The sequence below is a fragment of the Ammodytes marinus genome (assembly GCF_949987685.1).
Source record: "Ammodytes marinus genome assembly, chromosome: 9".
In the NCBI taxonomy this organism is placed as follows: Eukaryota; Metazoa; Chordata; class Actinopteri; order Uranoscopiformes; family Ammodytidae; genus Ammodytes; species Ammodytes marinus.
The window spans coordinates 22,753,722-22,781,489 of NC_137213.1; the positions used below are offsets into that span (position 1 = coordinate 22,753,722).

General features: G+C 42.3%; 1 protein-coding gene across 1 annotated transcript in view; it reads left to right on the plus strand.

Annotated features, from left to right (window-relative positions):
* Positions 1–25,033, plus strand: part of gpr158b (G protein-coupled receptor 158b) — a gene marked incomplete at both ends in the record, with an annotated part of 75,108 nt that extends 50,075 nt beyond the window's left edge. Inside the window, 8 exons of the mRNA XM_080033655.1 lie at positions 6,023–6,132; positions 7,427–7,665; positions 11,945–12,083; positions 16,334–16,439; positions 19,245–19,391; positions 21,277–21,520; positions 23,198–23,754; positions 24,053–25,033. Coding sequence (XP_079889781.1) covers positions 6,023–6,132; positions 7,427–7,665; positions 11,945–12,083; positions 16,334–16,439; positions 19,245–19,391; positions 21,277–21,520; positions 23,198–23,754; positions 24,053–25,033 — 2,523 coding nt within the window. The remainder of the gene's footprint in view (positions 1–6,022; positions 6,133–7,426; positions 7,666–11,944; positions 12,084–16,333; positions 16,440–19,244; positions 19,392–21,276; positions 21,521–23,197; positions 23,755–24,052) is intronic.
* Positions 25,034–27,768: the final 2,735 nt, after the last annotated feature.

A 27,768-nucleotide genomic window follows, 5' to 3' on the forward strand; every position in this document is an offset into this window, starting at 1 on the left:
GGAAAGATCCGGGTGAAATCTTTTAATTAACGCGTTGTCCTGAGAACATTTTACCAGGAGAATGAAACCATTACCAAAAAAAAATCAATTTCTTCATACAGTAATTAAACACATTACTTTAAGGCGTTTACACCTGCCTCTTTCCTCTTTAGTTGCAGCTAGATGCTGTTATAAATTATTCTGATCATTGTCTGAGTTGGATATCACAGTTGGCAACATTTTTAGTTACAGTGTGTCTTATTGTTTGTGTGCCTTTGCCATCCTTTTCTGTTGCCTGAATGCGTGAGCAGGTCCATGTGGGTGGGTGCCACTGTGTATTGTATGTATGTGTGTGTGTATTTACACCTGTGCACACAGCCCACAATGCACCTGGAGTGCCGTGTCAGAAACCCATCTTTAGCATGGAAACAGATGGTAGGGAACCTGAGCTGTGCCATGTAACTGGGAGATCTGATGAAACCAGGGGAATTCGCTCCCTTCAAATGCTTGCACAGACTGCCAACAGTGAACCAACTGCTCTCCTCAAACACAAAGCCTAATAATGGCTGGATGGTAACCATTTTCTAAGAAGAAGAGAGAAAAAAATACAACCAAATATATTGAGATGAAAGAGCTTCAAAGTGCTGGGGCTGGCTCTCGGGATAAAGGTTCTTGTTCTGAACTTACTGGAGTGTTCCCGTAAGAAAGATATTTGCAGTATAGCCTAGAAAGCCTGACAGTTTTACTGCGGTATAGATGAAGGGCCGCAGGTGTTGTGGGTTTGTCCTTATGTGACCACACTTTGCTGCTGCCATGCTCAAACTGGATTTGATTTTGCATTCATCCGTCCATCCGTCCATCCATCCATCCATCCATCCATCCATCCATCCATCCATCCATCCATCCATCCATCCATCCATCCATCCATCCATCCATCCATCCATCCATCCATCCATCCATCCATCCATCCATCCACCCTCTTTCCCCTATTCACCCTAGGGATAACTCAAGTACAAATAATAGCCCCCCCACAAATATCCCACCACTCTTTTATGTTCACAAACACTTTTCTCTGCTGTTTCTCCATCTTTTTTCCTGTGTTTTTGAGCACCTGGCCGTCAGTCCCCTTCCATCATGTTTTTTCCTTTCATTACCCCTCTGCATGTTCTCTCCCTCTCTCCTTGTCACACCTTTGACTCTGTCTCCTCTCCCGCAGTCTTCACATTTGTCGCCGCCACCGTTTCTTTGTTGCTGCCGCCACCGCCAGCAGCAGCAGCCTCCTCAGCTGAGCTCGGTGCAGCTGCTCGGATCTGGTGCTCAATGCATTTTTAAACAGTCCATCAAGTTCTAGCACAACTTGTTTTAAAAATATATCTCCTGATTAATTGATGGTGGAGGAGGTTGGATGCAAAACCAAAGAGGGCCACCTTGTCTCTTCTGGGCGATATATAAATATGGGGCTTTTTATGGTAACTTTGTAGTCCACATGGGTAGCACTGCAGAAAGGGAGTGAGGCTCTTTGCCCCTGCCTATTTCTACGTGTGTGTGTGTGTGTGTGTGTGTGTGTGTGTGTGTGTGTGTGTGTGTGTGTGTGTGTGTGTGTGTGTGTGTGTGTGTGTGTGTGTGTGTGTGTGTGTGTGTGTGTGTGTGTGTGTGTGTGTGTGTGTGTGTGTGTGTGTGTGTGTGTGTGTGTGTGTGTGTGTGTGTAGGCAGGATGGAGGATGGATTATGAGTGTGTTTCAAAGCCTTCTATTTCTCTGTGATTGTAAGGGCATGTGCCTTCTCGCGTCGGATTTGCATGCATCTCTGTGTGTGGGTGGAAGAAACAGCGTGGCCTACTTTAGCCTCTTATTTGTGGAACTGATTTATTGTTTTGGTCCGTGTGTGCAGATAGGAAGCTGGAAGGCTGGATGTTTTTGCTCAGGAGGCAAAGAGATAAAAGTGCCAGGCAGTGTGCTAAGTAATCAATCCTAAAGTTTGCATTAGAGTGAGACATGGAGAGGCAGGAGGGGACACCGGAAGAGACTATTGATATAGGTAAATGGTAAATGGTAAATGGACTTGTATAGCGCTATATCTCCGTTTATCACAGACCCAAAGCGCTTTACATTGTTTTTGTACACATTCACCCAGTCACACACACATTCATACACCGATAGCAGCAGCTACCACGCAGGGTAGGCTTAGCACTAGGGTGCTAAGCTAACTAAGCTAACTATCGGGAGCAATTCGGGGTTCAGTGTCTTGCCCAGGGACACTTCGACATGTGGCGGGGAGACAGGGGATCGAACCTCCGACCCTGCACACCAGAGGCGAACTCCCTACCCACTTCGCCACTGCCGCCACTGGTGTATAGGTTATGCATGAGCAAGTGGCAGGTGGATTGTTGTTTGTGTTGTTCCACTTTGATTCTCAGCGTATTTGTCTGCCCTTTTATTTGATTGAGCACTAACTGGTGCAGTTAACCGATTAAAGCAATGTGCTGCTTCACAGATGCGTAGAGGAAGAACATTGAATGAAAAATAGCTAATGCTTAAAGGTGCATGGAGGCCACCAAAATACTCTTATTTTACATAATTACCTACATAAGCCACTGTTTGCTAACACGTTCACTATATTAATGCTACAAGTTACGGAGGGAGACACCAGTTTGTAAACGCTGCCATACTGGGAAATACAGAGAGAGTTTTGTGGAGCTGATAGGCTTAATCAACTTTCTGTCAACTCATAACATATGGCAATGGAATGAATGCAATCGATATTCACTTGTATAACAAAGGTACGCACTATAGCTTTAAAATAACGAGTCTTCCACGAAAACCGCTGTAATTTGAAATGTGTCCTTGTCTGAAAACATGGAGGGATTCATTCTTGCAAATTCTTCTAAAATTCTTCTTTTTCACATAAATGCCTTTGTGTCTACCTTGTACCAAATCGTTTATCAGACCCCCCGGGCGGCAGCAGGTATGATTCACAGCGGGTAGTGAGGCATTAAAAAGGGAACTGCTATAATTCCTGATCTTGGGTATAAAATGGACTGGGCCCCCCAGCTGTCTCATGACCGGCATACCAATGACAGACTTTGGCGCTGCGAGGAGTTTGGATGAGCACTGTCGATAGGGAAGCTTTAAATCTGCGTGTCACGTTCTTAATCAGGAGGTGAGGAGAAAATGTCTGCGCACCGAGTGAGAGTGGACAGACTGAAGGTCGGAAATAGGGCTGTTATGACAGCTATAAGACTCCATTAGAGCATACATCACACGTGACAGGCTTGTGGTGATATCAGCAAAAAAAACAGCCATAGATTAGTCCACTGCTCATGTTCCCGTGACATTGGCATCAATACAACTTCACTGTGTGTCATCCATCGCAAGACTCCGTTTTACTTGTAACTTCCTGAATAGCTGAATGGGTGTATGTCTGAACTTTATATTTTTGTCATACTCTTTACTTTAAAATTGTGTTGGAGATAGTATAAAGTGTACGCTGTCATTCATATTCCCAATTAATTATTATTATTTTTTTAAGTTCCAACACATCTAACAGGCAGACTGCAACAGCCTCGGGGTTGGCTGGTTCTTGAGTTGGGTTTTTGCTACATACATGGTCTGCTTTCTTGAGGCTACAGGTGTTGTATTTTCCTAGGTGTAATTACTCTGGATGGCTGCTGTCTTTCCAATGCCAAGGCATTACAGAGATGTAATATATATACTCCTCAGGGACGTGTTTATACCGCATCTGTAAGCCATCCGTCCATTAGCTTTAACCACATATCCTGATCTCTGTGTTGAGCGGTGGGGTTTGGCTGGAGCCTGGAAATTGTGTTAGGCGAAAAGCAGCAGGGTTTGCATTGGACAGGTCTCCATTCTGTCACAGCCTAGGGGCCAGTGCATTTAGGCTTTAGACTTCATAATTGGATGATCTATTCAAGTAACAGGCTAAGGGAAACCACGTGTAGATAGAGTTATTAAATAGGCCCTATTGTCTATTTGGCAGCAAGGGAAAATAGAACAACATCACGTCTGATTCAACGGTAAATTGGTCTAGCATGTCTGTCAGTGAAGTAAACCAATTGAATACATAATTGTTTCAACCTGGAACACCGGCCTAGAGATTTGGATACGATGGAACTATTCTATTATCATTCAATGGTTTTACTCATGTCAGTGAGTTCACATTTAGTTTGTTTGTATCGCTGTCTGGTGAGGCAAACTGACACGTCATTATATACATCATATATACAGAAGATGATGTTCCAAAAAAGCCTACCTGTTTCTGGATAGATCTGTAAGCATAATGTATTTACTACCCCATGTATTTGATTGTTGGCTTCCTTGGTTATAAGCCTATTTATAGGTCTTTTGGTGTAAGACACCTGTACATGATCATGCCATTCACATGCTGGATTAGATTTGAAGCACCTCTCAGTGCCGTCAATAGCTACATTGTGTATGGACCATATCACGGGGGAAATAATATGTTAAAAAGATCACAGATTTGTATTATGCTAGTCATGATTCATCAGGTGACTCACATCAATTGAGGCTGTTCTTGTCACTGTAAACACTTGGGTTTCCGTGTGTGCTGTGTGTGAATACATGCAGAGCACATTTAAACTGGAAGACTTGGCAAGAGTCTTATGCTCAAACAACATGGAGTGGTGACGGGGGGGGGGGGGGGGGACAGACTGGCTGCCCTGGATCTTCAGAGCACAGTGTGGAACTCTCTGTCTGTGGGGATTTGACATGTGGAGCCCCGCCGAGACGCACACTAATGAAATAAAAAAAACACCCCTGTAATAAAAATGCAAATGGAGGCTCGGATCTTTACGACATGGGAGACCTATCTCTCAAGCCTCCGTCGGGGCCTCATCTTTATCGGTAATGGGTGTTAAGAAAAACCCCACGCGGTTAATGATAGGCTGTCACTTTTGAGAGCCACTGGCAAATTCTCCGTTCACACAGAGACTAAAAAATAAGAAAAATGACAACCTGGACTTCCCATGTGTGCACCAAATACAAATCAAAATGCAAATAATAATCATACTCAGACGCATATCACCAGTGAAATAGGATCTGGACCTTCAAACAGTCATAGCTCGTGTGTTCTTCCAGCTGACATACAAGCCACACACAGTTAGGAAACATCAGTGGGAGCACTGGAGGCGTGAGAGATTTGCCTCTAGGCTGAAGACGGCTGTTTTCATTTCTCAATCCTTCTGTGCGAATGTGAGAGGAGGATGAAAGGAGCGAAAGTGTATGGAGGACTATTAGGGCCACAGATGAGAAAAAAATTAGAGGAGGAATTTTTTAATTATTATTTCACTTCACGAAAAAGGACGAAATGTCAAGAATGAATAGGGAAATCAATGTCGAGTAATAAAGACGAAATACAATGTCACAGAAAGACCGGAGTAAAGCTGTTGACTGATTTGAACTTCCAGTATCAATAACTCATAAAGTAAAACGTTATTAAAACACAAACGATGCATCCCTGCTATCGTCATAAGGAAGATAATGGGCTGCGACTTCATTTTTCACAGAGCATGAGGCCCTCTAAATAGACTTATATTATATTGCTCTGTGTGCATAGCCGTCTAATAAGCTCAACACAAAAATAAAACTATTTAATACCTTCACTCAGTCGAGCTTAGAGGATTTATTGTTTCAGTGAAAGTGAGGCTGTAGCAAAGATGCATCGTTTGAATTTAAACAACGTTTTATTTAAGAGTTATTGATACCGGGAAGTTTCAAATCTGTCAACATCTTTCCAGCTTTAGCGCAGTCTTAAGCCTATACCTGTCCTTCAATAGAGTTTATTCTCGACATTGTGTTTCGTCTTTTCTCCCGACATTTTTATCTTTTTATGCATAATTGAAAAAAAACTCCTCCTTTCATTTAATTTTCTCTCCCGTGGCCCTACTACTCTATCGTAGAAGTGTGCCTTTTACCACTCACAGAAAATAATAACATATAATCAAAGTGTGTTTGTGTGTGTGTTTGTTTGCCAGTGTAAACGCTAACACTGCTACTCCTCTCTGCAGGTGATGATCCTCTACTTCCACCCCAGTGTGTTCCGATGTATCCTCCTGAGGTGGGTTCGCCTCCTGGGATTCGCCATCATGTACGGCACCGTCATCCTCAAGCTGTACAGGTAGGCTGTCAAACTAAAGACAACACTCAACTCGCTGGAATTTAAAAAGTGGTTTATCGTTATATGAAGTTTTCCCCTTTGATTTATTCCCTACTCATGAATAATTCCCATCCCTAATATAGAATAGGATAGGCAAGATAAACCCCAAAACATTGACAATCCTCTCCTCTCCTCTCTCATTGTCTTCCCTCCTCCCCGCCGCGATAATAACTTGGCCTATGAGTTAGCCTTTCTCGCTTTCAATAACGCAGATCCCTCTCAGTCAGCACACTTGTATGCACACACACACACATACAAGCATGCCGCCTTGCCAATGAGAAACATTTGAATTTCACATCAGGTCTGGCCTATCTGCATCCGCCTGCTGCTGCTGAAGTATCTATTCACACACACACACACACACACACACAACCCTGCTCCTCTTCAGCTCCGAGCTAAGTGATGCCAAGATGGGAGAACAGGGTCAAAGGCCGGCCAGAGTGTTCTCATGGAAAAATTACCAATTAGTTTTGTACCCGAGCTCGCTGAGTGTGAAGTGTGCCCCGGGGGCCAAGCTCTTCAAGCCCCCCCATCCCTATGAATATATCAGATAGGAGATAGATTTGTCACAGCCTGGTCAGGAGAGAGCAGAAGAGCCCAGTCTAGAGCCCATAGTAAACTGATAAACTGACTTGTTTGTATGTCTGGATGGATGATGGTGATATTTATATAATGCTATCTTTGTCACCATACACTGTGTAGCTCTCCTTACCCATTCATCAACAGAACACTTTAAAAACCATTCTGGCTGATGCCTTGCTTTGTTAGTTCCCCTTCACAGAGGTATTGCGTGCATGCAGACAGAGAGGTAAGTATAGTAAACACTGTGCAACTTATAAATAAATGATCTGCACGCATTTCGGTCTGACATGTTCGTTCCAAACACATTTGTTCAACCACACCACCAAGCGGAAACAAAAATTGGACCGCTGTGAGAAAATTTTTCCAAGTTTAATTTACTCCTTGTTCACCTCGCGGACATATTTCTCCCCCTTCATCCCAAGAGATTTTGCTATACCCGACTATACCGAAACATGCTCAACTAAGCATTGATGAACTGAGATAACTGTGGGCCTATCTCCTCCCTGCTACATTTACAGTAATTCAAGTGATCAGAGCTACAGCCGTGGCCCGTGGGCATGCACTGCAGAACGCATGGGAGAGAACCTCTTATCCAACTACACTGCTCACCAAGATTTGGCCCAGAAGTCTCCAACATTCATGCTTTGTTGTCCTCTCCTTCCCCCACCAAAAGGGTTTTAAAGGTGTTCCTGTCCCGTACGGCCCAGAGGACGCCCTACATGACCAGCTGGCGGGTGCTGCGTCTGCTCATAGTCATCCTGCTGGTGGTGCTGTGGTTCCTGGTGGCCTGGACCTCGGCTGTGTGCCAGAGCCCCGAACTGAGCCGTGCCCTCATCACAGCAGGCCTCACCACAGAGGGACTGCAGTTCACCATGTGTCTGCTCGACCGCTGGGACTACATGATGGCTGTCGGTGAGTAACTGTGTGTGTGTGGGGAGGGGGGGGGGGGGGAGTGTGTAGGTAACTTTAAGGAGCTTTTTAGGCTTATTTTTTGGGTCTAGGTTGCTGGGTTATGGCTAGAGCTTCTTTCATTTCTTCTTTACTTTGAACCAAACATTTTAAAATATAAGATAAAAAAGGAAAGGAAGTATGACACATCATACAAATACAAATAACACAAAAGAAAAATAATTATAAAGTGTCATGAACAATATTTAAAAAATAAATGTATCTTCTGTGACCGAAAAAGGAGTATGGAGGAAGCCAAAGCTTAAAGGTGACTCTAGAGAATGCTTGTTGTCAAAATCTGTGAATATCTCCTCCTCTGTTCGTTCTGTGTTTGCGCTGAACATTTTTTTTGTTACTGTAACATTCCCTTTGTTTAAATACCAGTTTATGGAGCCTAGGCTGTGTACTTGACACTTTATCAGCACGAAGAAGAGGTTTCTCAGGTTCCACCTGGCAGGAAATGCAATCCATATACACACCCGGAGTAACACTGACTGAATGTACACATACTTTTAGCTTGTTAACATAAACTCCGCTGTGCGCCATGAACACCAAGCTGGAAGGAGTGTTTCATTTCCCCAAACAACAAAAGTTGAGCAAAAACAAGAACGTTGAGGTGTTTTTAACTTTTCTCATGGGGCATACATCCTTACTTTCACTATCAACTTGTTCGGATGAGCTTCATGTTGCCTGGAGTTCTTAATTTGCACTGTTTTCTTTAAGAAGACTACATGAAACCATCTAGAAATGTAGAAAAAGTTGTGTTGGCCGATGATTTGAGGTCATGTATTTTTCAGCCTTTTTTGCTGGGACTGGTGGCATGTTGGCTGTGAAAAGGAAGTGTGTAAGGAATAATGGTGGCATGCTGGCTCAACTGTAAGTGGTTTAAATTTGTGACACTCCAATGCCAGCCTGGACAAAGGGTAAAGAGCTTGCTACGGTTCAGAAGGTAATGGACAGAGTGATGCAAAAGAAAAAAAAAAAATCTGCGACCTCACAGAAATGCATCATATCCGATTCATCTATTGGGGACATTGACAAGTCTCTTTTATAAACGTGGATGGAACCTAGTGGGAATAGATTGCCCATCAACGGAGGGGACTGTTTGAAGTTGTTAAACTGCATCTCTTGAAATTTCCAGCGAGAATGCACCAATAATTTTTGTTCAAGTGACAAATGATGCCCGACAGAAGTAAACAGTATTTGCTGGTGGGGAATTTCCGTCTTGTATAAATGTGATACACGTCTGTGCATTGGCGGGTTTCTCGTTGAAGATGAATAGAGCTATGTCTTTAAGCAAATGCAAATGCTCATTAACAAGCCGCCCCGCTTGCCAGAACCCATTATTGTGCTGTAATAGGTGTGTTTATTCAATCCACTGCCCCCGAAGCAGCATTTTGTAAAAAAATAAATAAACGTTTGCTCTTAAATGCAAGTTGTGAATTTGGATGATAGTGTTCATTGTATGATTCATCTTGCCCTAATGGGTTTGCGCACAAACAGTTTAATGAATGATGCTGTGTACTGAGTTAACAAGGGGGTTGCTCTGATAAACAAGATGGAGTGCCCCTCTCTCACCAGCATTAAAGAACACCTCCAGCCACCATGGGCCCTCATTTATTTTTTATATAGCCCTTCACCAAACGCAAGTCTCCAAAGACTTTTTCAGAGGATGAGCCTATCTAGCGTCAACAAGACTAGAATTTATCACCTAATTAAATGGTATAATGTATCGTATGACATATGAAAGCAAATCTATACACAGCAGCAGGCTATTCACCACAGTCTAATGGATTTATTGTCTACTGGAGGGCAGGGAAATGCATTGCTTTACTTAATTGTTTTGGAACGTGGACAGTTTTCTGTAGCAGACCTTCAGCCCAAAAGAAAAAAAATACATAACCGTACCCCTTTTCTGACGCTGTCTCCGGGACAAATCCTTTTTTATTCAGCCCCCAAATTGATCAGAATTGTTGAACTGACAGGCACAATAGAGGGATTAGATAGGGCAGAGGCTGCAGGTACTATATCCCTCAAGTCCCCCTGTGTGTGAACTCAGATGGCCTTCAGTGCACTGTGCATTACAGGAGCTTCCTAATGAGCCCTTCTTGAACCAGGAGGCAAGAGATGGGGCACCTGACTAAAGCCCAGTCTGACAGCAGGGGAGAGAGACTAATCCTGTTATGAGAGAAGAAAAAGATGGATCCCTGAGAGATTGCTTCTGGTCTGTCTGTGAGAATTGATAGACAGACAGACGGAGAGAGAGTGAAAGGCTTGTGAAGCTTGTAGGGGTGTGGGCAACGATGCAGACAGAGTTTTCTACTAGTTGGAGAGAGAGACAGCTAAGGACACTCTGGAGACAGGACAGGGGAATGAGGCATCTTCAGAGGAACTGTGCACTTTCAATGGATTGAAACGTTGAGCACAATATCAGTGTTAGAATTCTGTGCTAGTGCGTGTGTGTGTATATGTGTGTGTGTGTGTATGTGTGTTTGTGTGTGTGCGTGCATGCGTATGTGTGTGTGCGTGTGTGTGTGTGTGTGTGTGTGTGTGTGCACTCCAAGATGAGACAGGAAATGAGAGGGATCCCCGCTGTTCCTCCAGACAGCTAGTGAGAACGCGCTGGTGTTCTCAGGCTACACCGGGAGACAGGAGGCGCCCTGTGAAGTCTCTTCATAGGATTCTAGCAATGCCAGCCGTATAAGTGAATGTCATGCTTGCGAAAAATTAATCCGCTATCTTTTCTGTGTTTCTCACTTGTTTTGTCATAATGTGGACGAGGGAACATATGTCGGCCTAGGAAATGAATAAATCATCCCATTTTGTCTGAGCAAAACAGAGCGGATGCAAAACAGTATGGATGTTGTCCACAATAGGCAATTCATTTGAATACGCAATTAATCTGCATTAGTTGGAATTCTTAGCCCTTCCCTCATAGCCAGCAGCTCTCCATGCATCCCTGATTCAGAGGCTAAGCACCATGTAATTGGTGATGATTTACAGACTATGTCTATTCATGAATATTAATGGTTTGTAATTACTGTAAAGACTATAGACTCATATGCCAGTCCTCGGCACTTTTCTTGGCGACTATGTGAGGCTCATTTGGAATTATTGTATGCAGTACTATAGAAACTGTAAAAATTACTTATTTCAAATTTTTTTCTACACCATCGAGCCATGCCTCCTAATGTGCTGCAACCCTGAAGGAATGCCTATTCCAAATAATTAATATGGATTTTTGCAGCTGGTGTTCAGTAAGTTGTCATTATATTGACAGTATAGGTGATAATGAGCTATCTCTGCACATATACTGTGCAGTATATTCTGAAACTGATTACCACAAAGACAGCTGGCTTTTTAAACACATCTTCCCTGTGATTTGCAGTCGGGCTTTGTGACCTTGTTGAGATTATAGTCGATAACAGGGATATGTTAAACTCGCTGTGGAGAAAGCAGCTTTGCACTGGGGCGATGGAGTGGCAATGCAAACATGGGCAATTTTTGCCAAATAAGGAATAGCTAAATTTGAACTACATGAATGCCACCAACACCATCAGCATCAAGTATCAAAGTAGGACTGAGAATCATCGTCTCAAAATTCTCTCTTAATAGTTACTTGGGAAAATCCATTGCACTTTTATGTCCGTGACTTATGTTTCGGAGCTGGAGCTGAGACGTCATTAACCTAGTTTAGCACAAAGATTGGGAAGCACCTTTTAAGCCTGCTATTGTCTCGTATTGCCAGATGTGGTACACACATTCTTGTACAGAGAGCTAAAACCTACGTACATTTCCCGACTTTGGCTACCTGGGTGAATGGAGTAACAATGCTACCACCAATTGAGATTTTGACCTTTCTATTTGAGCATGCATTGAACAGATGAAACACAACTTTTGAATTAGTGGGCTTAAGGCGCTGCTGGGTATTTTTTTTAAACCATGGGCAGTTGCTTCCCCTGTGCTCACCATCTTTGCTATAGGCTCAGCTAATGGCCTTTTAGCTCCATCTTTGCACTCAACTCAGAGACACGATCATCCAACTCTCAGAAAACAAACACGCGTATTTCCCTAATTGTTCTGGCTTTTGTACTGAAGGCTTTTTCCCAGCTCAAGGTATATAAAAAGGCATACTTAAGGACACAGAACCTAATTAGAAAAATAATTAAATAAAAGACAATAAAGACGTTAAAGCAGATAGGACACTCCTTGTGACCTTTTTGTTGTTTCTTTTGTATTGCAGCGGAGTTCCTGTTCCTGCTGTGGGGTGTGTACCTCTGTTACGCTGTCCGCTCCGTGCCCTCGGCTTTCCACGAGCCCCGTTACATGGCCGTGGCCATCTACAATGAGCTCCTCATATCGGCCATCTTCCACATCATCAGGTGGGTGAAGAAAAAGGGGCGGAACAGTTACTAATGGAAAGAGGTTTGCGGTCTGAAGTGAATGGAAGATACAATGAGTGAAGGGGACATTATGGAGACATTAAGCAGAGCTGATGAACTGTTGAACAATGAGACTGTATCTTATTTCTCTTGATTAACCTCTGTGTGACAATGAGGAATAGTATGATCAATTGCATGGGGTTTCGCACAAATGTTTAAAGTTGTGTTAATACTTTACTACTACATTATCGTTATATTGCCTTTAAAGCAGCACTTATACAAATATATGTTATCAAAAAATGTTAACAATGGATCAAATGGCTCTCTAATGTGAAAAAGGCAAACTTGTCTAGAATATTTTCACCCATCGCTTTATGGAGCCGTTCTCAAGGTTACTGTTTTGATTCACTCTCACCATTGTTTCCAGCTCCAGGATGTGTTAACAAAAAGAGACAATATACAGTACAGTGTACCTGACACACAACAGAGCTAAATAGACGGATAAACAATGTTAGCGACTAGCTGGTGAACATATTGGAGAATTTAGCAGCTATACACTGTAGATATACTCAACAAAAATATAAACGCAACACTTTTGTTTTTGCTCCCATTATTCATGAGATGGACTTAAAGATCTAAAATTAATTCCAGATACACAATTGTACCATTTCTCTCAAACATTGTTCACAAATCTGTCTAAATGTGTGATAGTGAGCACTTCTGCTTTGCTGAGATAATCCATCCCACCTCACAGGTGTGCCACATCAAGATGCTGATCTGACATCATGATTAGTGCACAGGTGTGTCTTAGACTGTCCACAATAAAAGGCCACTCTGAAATGTGCATTTTTTTGCTTTATTGGGGGTCTGGGGACTCAGAACCAGTCAGTATCTGGTGTGACCACCATTTGCCTCATGCAGTGCAACACATCTTCTTCGCATAGAGTTTATCAGATTGTCAATTGTGACCTGTGGAATGTTGGTCCACTCCTCTTCAATGGCTGTGTGAAGTTGCTGTAGACGGCTTATGGTGGAGAAATTAACATTCAATGCACGAGCAACCGATCTGGTTGACATTGTGGACAGTCTAAGGCACACCTGTGCACTAATCATGATGTCAGATCAGCATCTTGATGTGGCACACCTGTGAGGTGGGATGGATTATCTCAGCAAAGCAGAAGTGCTCACTATCACACATTTAGACAGATTTGTGAACAATGTTTGAGAGAAATGGTACAATTGTGTATCTGGAATGAATTTTAGATCTTTAATTCCATCTCATGAAAAATGGGAGCAAAAACAAAAGTGTTGCGTTTACATTTTTGTTGAGTGTATATAGCCGAGCTCAGTTGGAGCCCAAAGCCGAGCTAAAAGGAGTGTGAATAGGTGACTTGCATTCAAGCCAGACACACAATTCCAAATGAAGACAAATGTTGTTACATGTCTGCTGGATGTGTAATTAGGCAACTGTAGCCACCAAACTAGCCATAACAATAGTGTTGGCATTTTTAGCTTGTTTAGGCCAATAATAATACAATCTGATAATCGCTCTTGGAATTGTCAGTATTTTTTTGTGGTTTTCCCCTTATGTTTAATTTCTCAAGCAAAACAATGCTGCTACGACTAAGGCTAAGAAGTTGCACAAGTTTAGTTTCAAGGGTAAGCTAACACTTCCACGCCAGATTTAGTTTCGGATGCAATCATTTGAATGTTAAAGGTTTTTTCCCCAGACTGTGGATGCTGGTTTGGTGCCGTGCCATAACTTCGACCGCCTATAGTTTTGACAGCTCAATAGCCCAACATATTTCCCATTGGATCGAAAGTCCATTGGTCCGGCGGCCTGTTATACAGAACACCAAACCTGTAGTTGGATTTGTATTCCCGTGTTGAGAGAAACAGTGTGTGGTTTTATTTTAAGACTCCACTGAGTCTGTTTTTTCTTTTGGGGATAACGGGCCGTTGGAACAATAGCCTTTCGGTCCAATGGGAAATATGTTGGACTATTGAGCTGTCAAACTAAGGGGCACTCAGTCCACGCTGATTTTCCATCACTGGGCCACCTAAACATCATAATTAAATCAGTGTTTGGAATTGCAAAATCACATTGAATTTGGATGACTTACGATTATGTGTTCTTGTGTGCCTCTTGGCAGCTTATTTACAGGCTTCTATGTGCTTATGTGGGAATATGTTTTTTGGACCATCTGAGTTAAAGCACCAGAGCTATTTAAAGTATGGTGGAATCGTAATTCTCAATTTTGTTAGGAGACTCGTAAAGCAAAGAACACTTTGCCAATCCCATTGCAGTGGGTATAAAACCAGTCAGGTGTTTTTTATGGCTCGTCTGCAGGACCCTTGGGCAAAAAAGAAATTCCATTTATCACACTGCATCCGATAAAACTGTTGGTGATTGAACATTCTTTCATTCAGGCAGCGGTCTATTGTGCTCTGTTGGACAAAAAGGAAAAGATCACTCCCTTTTTTAATCTGTTGAGAAAAGTCCAACGGGTACACCTTTGTCACTGGTTTGAACCTGTTATATTATGAACCATACTGTTTTTCGCTTGCAGGGGAATGAAATATTGTTTTTGAGAGTTTTCTCTTCAGTGAGCTGACGGAGGCAGTCTGCTGCTGCTGTGGCCCAGAGATAAGGCTGGATGGGGTGTGTGGATCTGTGTGTGTATGTGTGCGTGTGTGTGTGTGTGTGTGTATGTGTGTGTGTGTGTGTGTGTGTGTGTGTGTGTGTGTGTGTGTGTGTGTGTGTGTGTGTGTGTGTGTGTGTGTGTGTGTGTGTGTGTGTGTGTGTGTGTGTGTGTGAGTGCTTGTGGGCGGGCGTGTGGGTGGCTGGGTGGGTGGGTGTGTGTGTGGTGCAGAAGTTTGGACAAATACAAATCACACACCCACTAGCTGTTTGATATCTAACGTGAATTATGAATGTTATTATCAGAAGTGACCAACAACCTTTGAGCCACCTTGGTAGAGTTCTGATGAATGACCGGGAAACTGCCTTGTGACTCTTTCTCTCTCTTTCTCTTTCTCTCTCTTTCTCTTTCTCTCTCTCTCTTTCTCTCTCTCTCTTTCTCTCTCTCTCTTTCTCTCTCTCTCTCTCTCTCTCTCTCTCTCTCTTATTCTCAAAAGCAAACTGAAGCGTTTGGTGCTGGCACAGAGAAATCAAAACGCACAACACTCAGCTTGATACTGTCTAATAATTGCATTGAATAATCCGTCACGGTGTCAGGTTCGGATTTGTTTTTGAAATTTGGTGCCCAAATACAGCCACCTGTTAAGATCCCATTTAGGCTTGTGTGTACTTTTCAAATGATCCCAGCAATAATTGGTGCGATTAAAAGTGCTGGTGCTCGGTAATACAATACAAAGTCAGGTTTTAAACAACTACAACAATGGGAATGATGTTGATAAGAATCCACAAGACACTGAAGTTGCTGCTGAGAGCATTGACATCGATTGTGCACATGTCTGAGTGAGTCGTTGGGGTCAGAAATGGGACATAATTCCTCTGTGCAAAATGACTTTTCTTGTTGTTTTTGTAGGTGGTGGGAGAAAACAATGTTACTGCTCTTTATCTTTATTTTGTACATCACTTATTTTAAACAATGTGAGAAATTGCTGCATAGTAAACAAAAAGATATACATAAAGTCTGCAACCGGAAGTAGGTAATTCTCTGGGATACTCTTTGAATAAGTATGAAAAGGTATTTTGGGTAACTGACAGTGCTGATGTTAAGAGATGTTACCAACATTTTAGGTAAGAATGATAGCATGCTAATCATTTCTCATAATTGTAGCCACAAAACCAAGTAACATATTTTCTATCAAATATTTTGGTGGCTCAAAAACGTATGTCTTGTATTCTGAGGTATATTTGATTAGCTACCTGTGTTATGAAATCACTACCATAAAATTTTGGTCAACACATATTTCTTATACTCAGATTGCATCTCATAGGGGGTAGCTGGTTCCAATATACTGCTACTTTTTTAATTCCTCTCTCTGTTTACAGTTTTTGATGTGGGGATTGCCTCTGGGTTGTGGTACATTTCATTCCGTTTTCCTCGTCTAGGGGGAATCACTAAAAGCTGCTTTTAACGTGTGTGTGTGTGTGTGTGTGTGTGTGTGTGTGTGTGCGTCTAAGTTTATTTCACAGACGTTTGGTTTCAACCTGTTTTCAAATAAAAGCTTGTATAAAGTGCTGGTGAGTGAACACAATCTCTCCTGTTGTTGTTTTGCAGGTTCTCTCTGGTGCCGGGGCTGCACCCTGACTGGATGCTCATGTTGTTCTTCGCTCACACTCATCTGACTGTGACAGTGACTCTGGGCCTGCTGCTTGTTCCTAAGGTAACACAATCATGCCTGTAGCTCATGAACCATGTCATGTTTACTGGGCTGTCAGTCAGTGGTCGGAAGCAACTGAATAGATTTAGTCAAGAACATCACCGAATTCCAAAGTGCTTCAATGTATAAGATTTATTTTGTAGATAAATTATGATCATTACATGAGGGATTTAAAGCTGAAGTGAGCGATATATCTATGTTAATATATACATGTTAAATTGCTCTATATTCATACAGTGATCACTTATATAGTGTACGCGCTTCATAACACAGGTCTCTCAGTCACCCGCTCTGCATGTAATCGGCAAATAAACTTTTCTGGGATCCCACAACCTGATATCCAATCAGAAGAGAGAACGCTACAAACGGGTACGTTTCTCTGCCGGTGCAGCGCAGAGAGCGACAGATGGGTGAATGTTTGTGCGCCTACAATGGCGGAGCAGGAAAAAAATCCTTCCCAATGTCTGTTTTCATGTTTTTTTTTAATCATTTTTGATCGCACTTATGGATCTGAGATGATGCTAGATGACTCACTGCTTGAAGACTGCAGTGCATTAATGTGGTGACGTAGGGACGAGCGAGGGGACTGCTAACTGCAGTCACTGAAAGGAAGTTAGCTTAAAGAACAACCTGATATGGGGGCGCCTTTAGCTCAGTTGGTAAGGCGTCCCCCTCCCGGGCCGGGCCCAGCAGCAGACCCGGGTTCGATTCCCACCCGCGATCGTTCTCTGCATGTCACTCCCCTCTCTGCCCCATTTCACCTCTGTCTCTCTGCACTATCAATAAAGTATAAAAATGCCCAAAAAATATCTTAAAAAAAAAAAAAAAAAAAAGAACAACCTGATATCCAATCAGAAGAGAGAACGCTACAAACGGGTACGTTTCTCTGCCGGTGCAGCGCAGAGAGCGACAGAGGGGTGAATGTTTGTGCGCCTACAATGGCGGAGCAGGAAAAAAATCCTTCCCAATGTCTGTTTTCATGTTTTTTTTTAACATTTTTGATCGCACTTATGGATCTGAGATGATGCTAGATGACTCACTGCTTGAAGACTGCAGTGCATTAATGTGGTGACGTAGGGACGAGCGAGGGGACTGCTAACTGCAGTCACTGAAAGGAAGTTAGCTTAAAGAACCATTTCGCTCACAGCACCTTTAATTTAGGCAAAAAACAATCATATATGGTATAGTGGTTAGAGCGTCCCCCCCCCCCCCCCCCCCCCCCCCCACGGGGCTCAGTCCTCGCAGCAGACCCGGTTCTAATCCGACTCATGATCAGTTCTCTGCATGTCATTCCCCTCTCAACAACATTCCATCTCTGTCTCTCTGCACCATAAAGAAAGCATCTTAAAGACAAAAATAGATAAATCAAATATATGCCGATTGATGAAAACATTCATTTGCATCCTAACTGTTCTCCACATAGCAAACTGTCAGCTAGCGTGGGTTTGAATGGGCACAATGCAGTTAATATGGGAGTTGGCAAGTGAGCAAAACTGAGTAAAACAGGTTGCACTCAATGTCGATAATAGCAAACACCCACATAACTCTATTGACCACAACATAGATTTCAATTCGCTCCATTTAATTACTTTTTGCATAGTTGATCATTTCACATATCATCATTAGGGCCCATATAAAAGTGCTGCATTTAATGTGATCGGGGAATAAGTAATACTTTCTCTTCTTTTCCCTGCAGTTGTAATGGAGGTTACATTGAGTACAGAGTGATTTCCTTAATGGCTATTGCTGTACTGTAGCTTGTATACACAACAGTCCATTAATCACATTAACTCCATTTGATATTGGCGATCTGGAACACACACATATACACACGGATGCACACGCATATTTTGCTTCCATTACCTTACTCATTGAAACTGCATTAGTGATTATTGTAATTTACCTAAGCACTCCCGCTGGTATCTTTCTGTGCAATCTCTCACTTCTCCTGCTGTGTGAGAAATGCAGCTCAACATCAGAGCTCTTCATTCTCTTATTATTTCTTAATTAGACACATCAGAAGTGGAAGTCGGTTGAGTACACTGGGATAATTAAGCGCAATGGGAGGATGTTAAACTCACACAGCGGCTGTTCCTCAGTCTGGGATAAATATTTGGTCTGTCTTCGTTCCCAGATTTGTTATTTAATCAAGTGAAATAAATGCATAGATCAAACAGATAGCAATGTCTTCATATTTAATGTGTTATTGTAATCTCTCAATCTCGCCCTGCTCTTAGGAATCTTGGGAGGAGGTGATTAGTGCCTGACAAAATGGAGATGCATACATATGAATTTGTCATAACCTTTTTGCGTAGTTGCATTGAAAAAAATAGAAAAAGCAAAAAAACATTTAAACTTAACTGAGTAATTTATATGTTTACCAATATTTTTTACCTGATAATATTGCTGGGTTTGACCTTGTTTGCTCAGACAAAAAGAAACAACAATCAATACTATCTTAAATAAGTAATGTAAAAAAATATAAATCCCCTGCAGGGTACATTTCTTCATAGGCTGCAGTCCACGTCTTAAGCAGACGAAGGTCATTTAAGTTTACCTAAGTCGATCTTGGGCGTGGAAGTTACTTTTTCATTAAATATAATCGATATAATATTTTACTGCAGGAAAATGTTGTCCCCCTCCGGCCTGCCTCAAATGACCCCTTAAGCCAACCTATTTATTCTGCAGTGCTATGAATCCAAAAGGCCATAGTAATAAGAGACTGTATTTCCAATTTGATGTCCTTTTCTCAGCCTTCCAGCAGGCTAAGTGATGCCATTTTTTAACGTCACTCTCCATCTGTCTTAGTTCCTGACCAAAGCGACTCAGGCCAGGGATGATATTGCCACAGAGGCCTATGAAGAGGAGCTGGACATGGGAAGATCTGGCTCTTACCTCAACAGCAGCATCACCTCAGCCTGGAGTGAGCACAGCTTGGACCCTGAGGATATACGGGTAATGTATCACTTACAAACAAGTCTGGTTAAATCCAAATCTGTACGCTTTACTCCGGCTGTTCCCTTAAGTGCTACGAGGAACTTTAAAATATTTCTGAAACAGTCAAATTATTCCTCTGATGAACATAAATTACATGTAACAGCAAACGAGACCGGCATGGGTCCGCTCAACCAGGAACAACTGCTGAAGTGGTAAAAACACTACCGCTTTTGTCCAAAGGGTGTGCAAGAATGAACACAAACTGAAAATTCCTCTGAGCATCTTTTAAGATAGAAACAACAGACATGTAACACAAGAGACAGATATTTGCAAATCATTGACAGTACACGTGGATTTATTGTAAATTGCTACATTCAACAAAAACTATTTTGGGCAAAGTTATTTACATTCAAACGTGCATTCAAATTATATGGGAGCACCAGCTAGAGCTTCTAACATGGGAAGTTTAACCCTTTTAGAGAGTCAACTATAAGCATGTTCAGTGCTACCTGGGAAGTTCTAGTTTTATAAATTAAACATAAATGCTAAGGGGTCGGTGAGATGAAGTCTAAAAAATGTCGATTTTTAGCATGCCGGGCACTATGGGTCATGACACAGACTTTCAGGTGGTTCCAATTGAAATCCTGTCCAAGATGTCAGTCAGACAAGCAGCAGTGCACGTCTGAGATAAGAATATAGGACTTGGGCATGGAGCGCTTCTGTCACAGCAACCAGGGCCATCTCAGTTGAGTGACCTGCTTTGAAACCAGATTGATGGGAGTCTCTGGTTGGTTGTTCAGTGAGATCTAAGGAGAAAGTTGGTGAAAAAACGATACATTCTTGTCTGTTATATATTTTGTTTGGATAGAACACTTCAATACTTGATATATATATTTTTTTTGTCAAAATGTGGACTGCCACTGGTTTCGGTCAATCGAAAAAATCATATGATTAATACTAGTAATTATTATATTTTTAATAGGAGCCATGTTGTGTTTTACACAATTAAGACACTGTGGTTCCCCAAGTTAATAGTTGCCATAATAATTCGAGAACACTATTTTGAGCAACCATCTGTCTTTACCAACAGAAATCATGATAATTTGTCCCTCATGGATGTCTGTTGTTGGATTATCAAAATATTGGTTCAAAACATTATCCATATAAACGCTGCCCGACATTAACAGTGTCACAGCCGTTTTAATGAGGCTATTGATTTTCTGTTCACAAAGATGTTTTGACTTGTTTATTGTTTATTGTTTATGGAAATAGAAATGTTTTAAATGAAAGCTAAATTTTGAATTAGTTTAGCATATTATTAATACTGTTTATGCCTAGGCTGCTTTGTTTTTTGATTACCTGTAGAGGTCTGTGGGCGGGTTTACGCACCACTCAGGTACTTAGGCCAGGTGTGTGTAGTGTTTTGATGAAAAGCTAAGTGTCAAGGGAAAGAGGCGGTGGGTTAAAAAAGTCTTTCGACCGCTTATTTTAGTTCACTCGTTGCCTTCAAAGATTTATTCGTTTGCCAGTATATTTTCCTTTATTTAGAAGAAAGTTTTTGTTCCTTTTTGAGCTGTGAAATAAATACAATAATTTTTTGAAATCGCGAGTGCTTGGAATTGTTTGGAAGCGAGTCGAGCTACCTCGCCTTCTGTACCCACGGCTGAACGAAGAACAGCCGAGACACAGAGTCTGTGGTAACCCGAGGGCAATAATGCACACACACTTGTACTCAGTTTTGTGTCTTTACTGAAACCATGCTCACAGCATAACAACCAAACGTACATGAGACATCCAGGCAGAGCAATCACTATAACCATACGGCGGGGTACCCAGATGTCGGCACAAAGGTTCCGGGGTGCAACACTAATTCAGTATATAACGGAGTCCTTTTCTTTTTCAGGATGAGTTGAAGAAGTTGTACGCCCAGCTGGAAGTCTACAAGCGTAAGAAGATGCTCGCCAACAATCCTCACCTCCAGAAAAAGCGCAACTCCAAGAAAGGTCTGGGTCGCTCCCTGATGAGACGGATCACAGAGATCCCAGAGACCATGCACATACACAGGCAGTGCAGTCGCGAGGACGGCAGCGAACATGGCAGCAACCGCAGCACCCTGAGGAGAAACCCATTTGAGCCAAGTCACCACGGTAACAATCGGAAATAAATATAATTCATCACTGAGATTTAGCCCGAGAGATGCGGTGTAATCATTTTTACAACTGCTGTTATGTTGTTAAACTTTTTTGAAATATTTCTTCATGTTTGCTTATCTGCAAATATATGACCAACCAACGCCACTGGGCTTTTTATCTCCTCCATCAATCTACAATTTGGAGAAGGAAGCTTTGTTAATGTTTTTTTAGTGATTGAATATTCAATTGAAAAGAATAAGAACAAGAAGCCAGCCCTGACAACCTGCAGTTGTAGCTACAGCATACTAAGTCCATTTATTTTAAAGGCAGATATTCAAAGCACAGATGTGACTAACAACATTATCTATGGCTGTGTTTTATACAAGTGCACCAGTGACAGTGTGACAGTGAGCCAACATGCACCACACCGGGACCCTGAAACTGAATCATCCAAATGGAATTATGCCATCACTAAATTTATTATTTAAACCTGGACCTTTTTATTGTGACATGTCGGAAAATGTCCTTTCTGAAAAACACCTATTGACATTGTAACCACAGACAAAAATAACAGAAAACACCAGCCAGTGTGCAACCTAGAATGAACACAAACTGAAAATTCCTCTGAGCATCTTTTAAGATAGAAACAACAGACATGTAACACAAGAGACAGATATTTGCAAATCATTGACAGTACACGTGGATTTATTGTAAATTGCTACATTCAACAAAAACTATTTTGGGCAAAGTTATTTACATTCAAACGTGCATTCAAATTATATGGGAGCACCAGCTAGAGCTTCTAACATGGGAAGTTTAACCCTTTTAGAGAGTCAACTATAAGCATGTTCAGTGCTACCTGGGAAGTTCTAGTTTTATAAATTAAACATAAATGCTAAGGGGTCGGTGAGATGAAGTCTAAAAAATGTCGATTTTTAGCATGCCGGGCACTATGGGTCATGACACAGACTTTCAGGTGGTTCCAATTGAAATCCTGTCCAAGATGTCAGTCAGACAAGCAGCAGTGCACGTCTGAGATAAGAATATAGGACTTGGGCATGGAGCGCTTCTGTCACAGCAACCAGGGCCATCTCAGTTGAGTGACCTGCTTTGAATCACTAAATTTATTATTTAAACCTGGACCTTTTTATTGTGACATGTCGGAAAATGTCCTTTCTGAAAAACACCTATTGACATTGTAACCACAGACAAAAATAACAGAAAACACCAGCCAGTGTGCAACCTAACAGAAAGTGTTTGTATGCAGAATTTCCAATTAATCTGTGCGCTGTTGCACCCCAAATCAATTGCCATGCTAGTTGTTCTGTGACTGTACTAAGACTCATGGGCTTTGAACTAAATGTCATGTCACTATGATTACAACCACAATGCTAACATTCTAACCTTAAGTACATTATGTTTACCATGTTAACCATAGTTTGGCCTTTTAGCACTTAACACACAAAGAACTGCTGAGCCTGATGGGATTGTTTTTGTGGGTATTTGGTCATAATAAGCCAATATAACCTTAGTGACTATGAATGCCTGTACACAATTGTATGGCAGTCGCCAAATTTAAAGTTAATAAACTTAAAATGTTAGTGATTTAGAATGGGGAAAAAAGGTCATATACAGTAAGTGAATCTATTCCAATTGATGCAATTTTATTGTTGTTTTTTAATCTTGCCTCAGGCAAACCACGCGATGAACTACTGAAGAACAAAGTCATGAGCTTGAAGAAGTCTCTCAGCTATGACCACGTTTGTGACCAGGATGAGGAAACTGCAAGCCAAACTGGCTCGACTGCAGGAGACAAAATGGCTCCCATTGGAGGCAGTGGGGAAGGATCTCTTATGGGTTCCCTGATTGGCCGGAGAAATGCTAAGAAGCAACTGGAACCTTCTGCGACCCCACCAAGACTGGAACCGGCCGAGTCCACCGAGTCTGTTCCACTGTGCTGGAAATCAGCCAGCGCCCACAACCTCACGCACGAGAAGAAACCCGTCCTCTTGCGGACTTCCATCATGCAGAAATCCCTCAGTGTGATTGCAAGCGCCAAGGAGAAGATGCCGGGGCTGAGCAACAAGACGCAGAGCGTGGAGGACGCCAGTAAGAGGGGACTGAAGGGACAGGAGGACAGGATGCTGTCTGAGGTGGATGAGACACCGGAGCATTACCCCAAGATGATCATCAGCCAGTCAGTGGAGTATTCAAAGACAACCATGAAGATGGGAATCATGAAGCAACAGGTACTTTTGACCTGCTTCCATTCTAAATCAAAATTGGTTGATGCATTAATATGTTATCTTACTCCGGTACTGAAATGTTATTATTATTCAATTGTTAAAGCTATAGTGCGTAACCTTTTCATATGAATAAATGTGGGTTACATTCTAGCCATCCCCAATGTTCAGAGTTAGTTGAATAATATGAAAATACCTGAGCTTTCGGCCTAGTTTAGTTTAGTACAGTATTAAGATCTATAATCAATTGATTATTACTCTAACTGATATACTAGGTGTGTTTATTATTGCTTGACTTTAACAGGTAAGTGGCAGCCAGCCGTCCATTTTCTCTGAGACCGGTAGGAACCTCTACGATGTGTCTGAGGTCAGTCCCTGGGAGTTGGAAGAACCTCAGTCTCCCTCTGAAGCAAAAACCCAGAAACACGTTTCCATCGCTCCTGGAGAAACCACCACGGGCCGGAGAGGCAGCAGTAGCTCTGGAATCTCCAAAAGCAGCCGGTCCCAGCAGAGGCAGAAACTAGGCCACTCCCCTTCCAACAGACGGCGCTCCAGAGATAAAGGAGGAGAACGGGAGGAAGGCAGGGAAACAAGGAAACCTCGGCCCCCCAGGTCACCTCTCCCTCTAAAGCCGGACGTCTGTCCCTGGGAGTTTGAGGAGCAGCCCATGGTGGGCGGAGATTCGGACTCCCTCTCCCCGGACAGGATCGCGCGTAAGAAAAGCGTCACACCCACCAGCGGGAAACCCAAGGCCCTCCACTCGGACCACTCCAAGTCCACGGGGAGTCTTTTGCAGCCTCCCTCCCTAATGGTCGAGATCTGCCCGTGGGATTACAGCAGCCCGCCTTCGCCCAAGCAGGAGAAGACCACCTGCAATAGCCCCACCACCCACAAGAAGAAGAGGAAAGGCTCCTGCTCGTCCAATTACAAAGCGGAGAAGGAGAAAGGGCGGGACAAGAGCAAGGAGAGGCGGAGCTCCTCCAACAAGCCTCCGTCGGAGAGGAGACGTGTCAGCCAGTCGTCGGACTGCGGCGGGCCGGTTTCTGAGAGGCGGAGGAGCTCCACCAGAGACCCAGAGATGATTGAGATCAGGAGGGCAGAGGTTCACTCCCAGGAGACCGAGCCCTCCTTGCACAGCAGCTTTGCTCAGACTAAAAAATCCCCAGAGAAGAAGAAAGAGAGCTCTTTGAGTACTAGTTACAAACCTGCAGTGAGCAGCGGGGCCAAAAAGGTTGATGTTTGCCCCTGGGACTTTCAGGAGCAAGACTCTGGGGAGAGGGCATGATGACTGGTGTGATGATTGTACCTTTTTTCGTTTACACAGACCGACAGCACAGAGGAGCAAAACTGACTGATAATGAAACTTTTTCTCTGGATGACCTAAGAGATAAAAGATGTTGTGTGAGAAAGAACATTTATTCTGCTGTTCATTGATGCAATGTATTTGCTGAATAGCAAACCTCTGGTTGTTACATTGCAGCAAATGCAACCTTGAGCTCACTTGACTCACAGGAATTTCTAGTCTGCACTTATGCCTGCACATTTGTCAAACGTTTCATTGTGTGTATGTTTTTATCACATTGAGTACATCAAGGGGAACCAGAAAATTAATCCAACTTGTTTTTACCAGCAGATCAGACAATCATTTGTCTCAAACACAGTAAATGCTTCACCTATTGAGCTTATTGTATGTGGACGAATGTTTCACCGTACGCTGATGATAGTCTATGTTATGCAGTAAGCCAGCGGAGACTTACTGTGTCAGACGATGGACACAAGCAGTCGGCAGGGAGAGAAGACCTTTGGAAAGAGATTGAATATGAGCTCTGAGAAGCAGGACCAAAGCCCCAGACACAGCTGTGGTGTCTTACCTTTAGCCCAAACACATCATTCATGATACGAATATGATCCGTTTGATTAGTGAAACATGGGAATAACAAAGGATTGCAATACAGCTTGATGAAAACTGTTTCCGTAAAGGTACTCAATATACAGTTTGTATTTTTCTAAAAAAAGCCATTGCATGTGGCAAATGATCAAGCATCCAATAACTAAATGTGTATCGGTAAACGTGTGCTCAAATATTTCAGTGGAACATTTGATGTTGTTGATTGTGGTATTTGGTCTTCATATGTACCACGGATGCTCTTGCAATGTTGTGCATTGCCATCAATAATGCACACACAGATTTCGAATGGCTTGCATTTACAGTTGAGCAGTACTAAAATATCCATGAGGTTTCTCCCGTCTGTTGATATTTCTTTACTGTTCACTCTATATTCTTGCCTTCCGATGTCCCTTCTCAGAGGCTGTAGTATTTCCACATTTCTAAAAGGAAATGTGCAGCAGTCTTTCAAGGACCAAAAAAAGAAAAAAACAGGCGTTGAGGATGTGAATAATGCATTTTCTTCTGTCACTTAGTTGCCCATTTTACATCTGCTTGAATGCACCTTCCTTCAAATCTTTGCACATGTTCAATCGCTAGAACTAAGACTATGCATGACCAAAGCCTTCTTAAATTTTCTTTGCCACTTTCTCGCTAACAGTAATAATGAGTAATTTACCATTTCAACATCATCTCCAACTGACAGCAAGAACAGTCAGCCTCCCTGTCCTGTGATCATTCGCCCACCAACGACACCTAATGCAATGCAGTCACACACGGCAGTCAGCTCGGCTTCATTACAGCTGTGTCTGCATGTCAGTGAATATACGGGGTAATGATACACTAACATTCACCAGAAGGCATAAAAAAACATTGCATTATGAAATACTTAAAGAGGACTTGGGAGCACTTGAGATGTACAAATATAGATGTTGGATGTCGTCATGTATTTATCAAGCATTTTGATAAAGAACGTTCTGTGTGAATAATCGGTTTTGCGCATCAGGCATTCAGAAGTAGCACCCGTAATGTCAAAGGCTTGATAAATAAACATGACCCCTCCCCCCCCTCCACTCTAGCTTTCACAAGCTTTTTTTGTTGATCAGATGGTTTTAGGCTGTTTGAAATGAAATGAAATGGAACTTGCCCACTAAAGCTACTGTATGCTTATTGTACTGTAATAGTGGTTCTCCAAAACATTACAAAAGTGTACATTCATGTTGTGTTGCATGTACATACATTAAATACCCTGTCCTCAATTCTGGAATAAATCTTTCTATAAAACCCCGGTCTGCTTTCAATGATTTAATGGTTATGTTCCATAGTGGATGCTTTTAGGGTTTACCGTGATATATAACTTCACTAACAAACAAATATAAATGATCTTAAAACCAAAATGTGCAACCCACCTTCAGACACCTGCTTGTGTCTGCCACACTTCCAATTCCACTAAATCAATGTTGTCTCTCTTTAAATCCCATAGTGGCAGGTGTCTGGTCTTCTTGCATTCTGTATTACATTGCCACCATGTGGAGAAAGACACACACCACATCTGATACATCTAGAACAAGTACATACTGTATACTTGAGTGCTCTACTTGAGTGCTCATTACTCCATTATATTTATCCCTTGGCTGTTTTGGCCACTTTTTAAAGTTCATACATCTTTCAAACACATGCAACGCATTGTTCAACCCCTTGACCAGTTACAAGGTTAAAATGCTTCTAACGTGTGTATGCAACAGTTATCATAGCTCTACAACATATATTACTCTGATTGGGACCATTTTGCTGCATAATTAGGACTTCATTTGATGACATTATTATACTTTGACTTGAGTAAAACTTAAAATACAGGTGAAAATGGCGACAATACAGATGATTATGGTCAGCATTCATGCATGGAGAAAAGCATTCATGCATGGAACATTCATGCATGGAGAGAAGACCAGAATGTCCTGCTCAGGGTCTTTTCTGAGTTGTACACAAAATGAGCTGCTACACATTGGCCAAATGGTATATGGATCAATCAAGTCTGGCTTTTGATGACTCAATGCTAATTTGAATCTGGGAGTTGCTCAGAAGGCTGCAAAAGATAAGATGGGTTTAAGGTGGGTGTTGGCCCACACACAGGG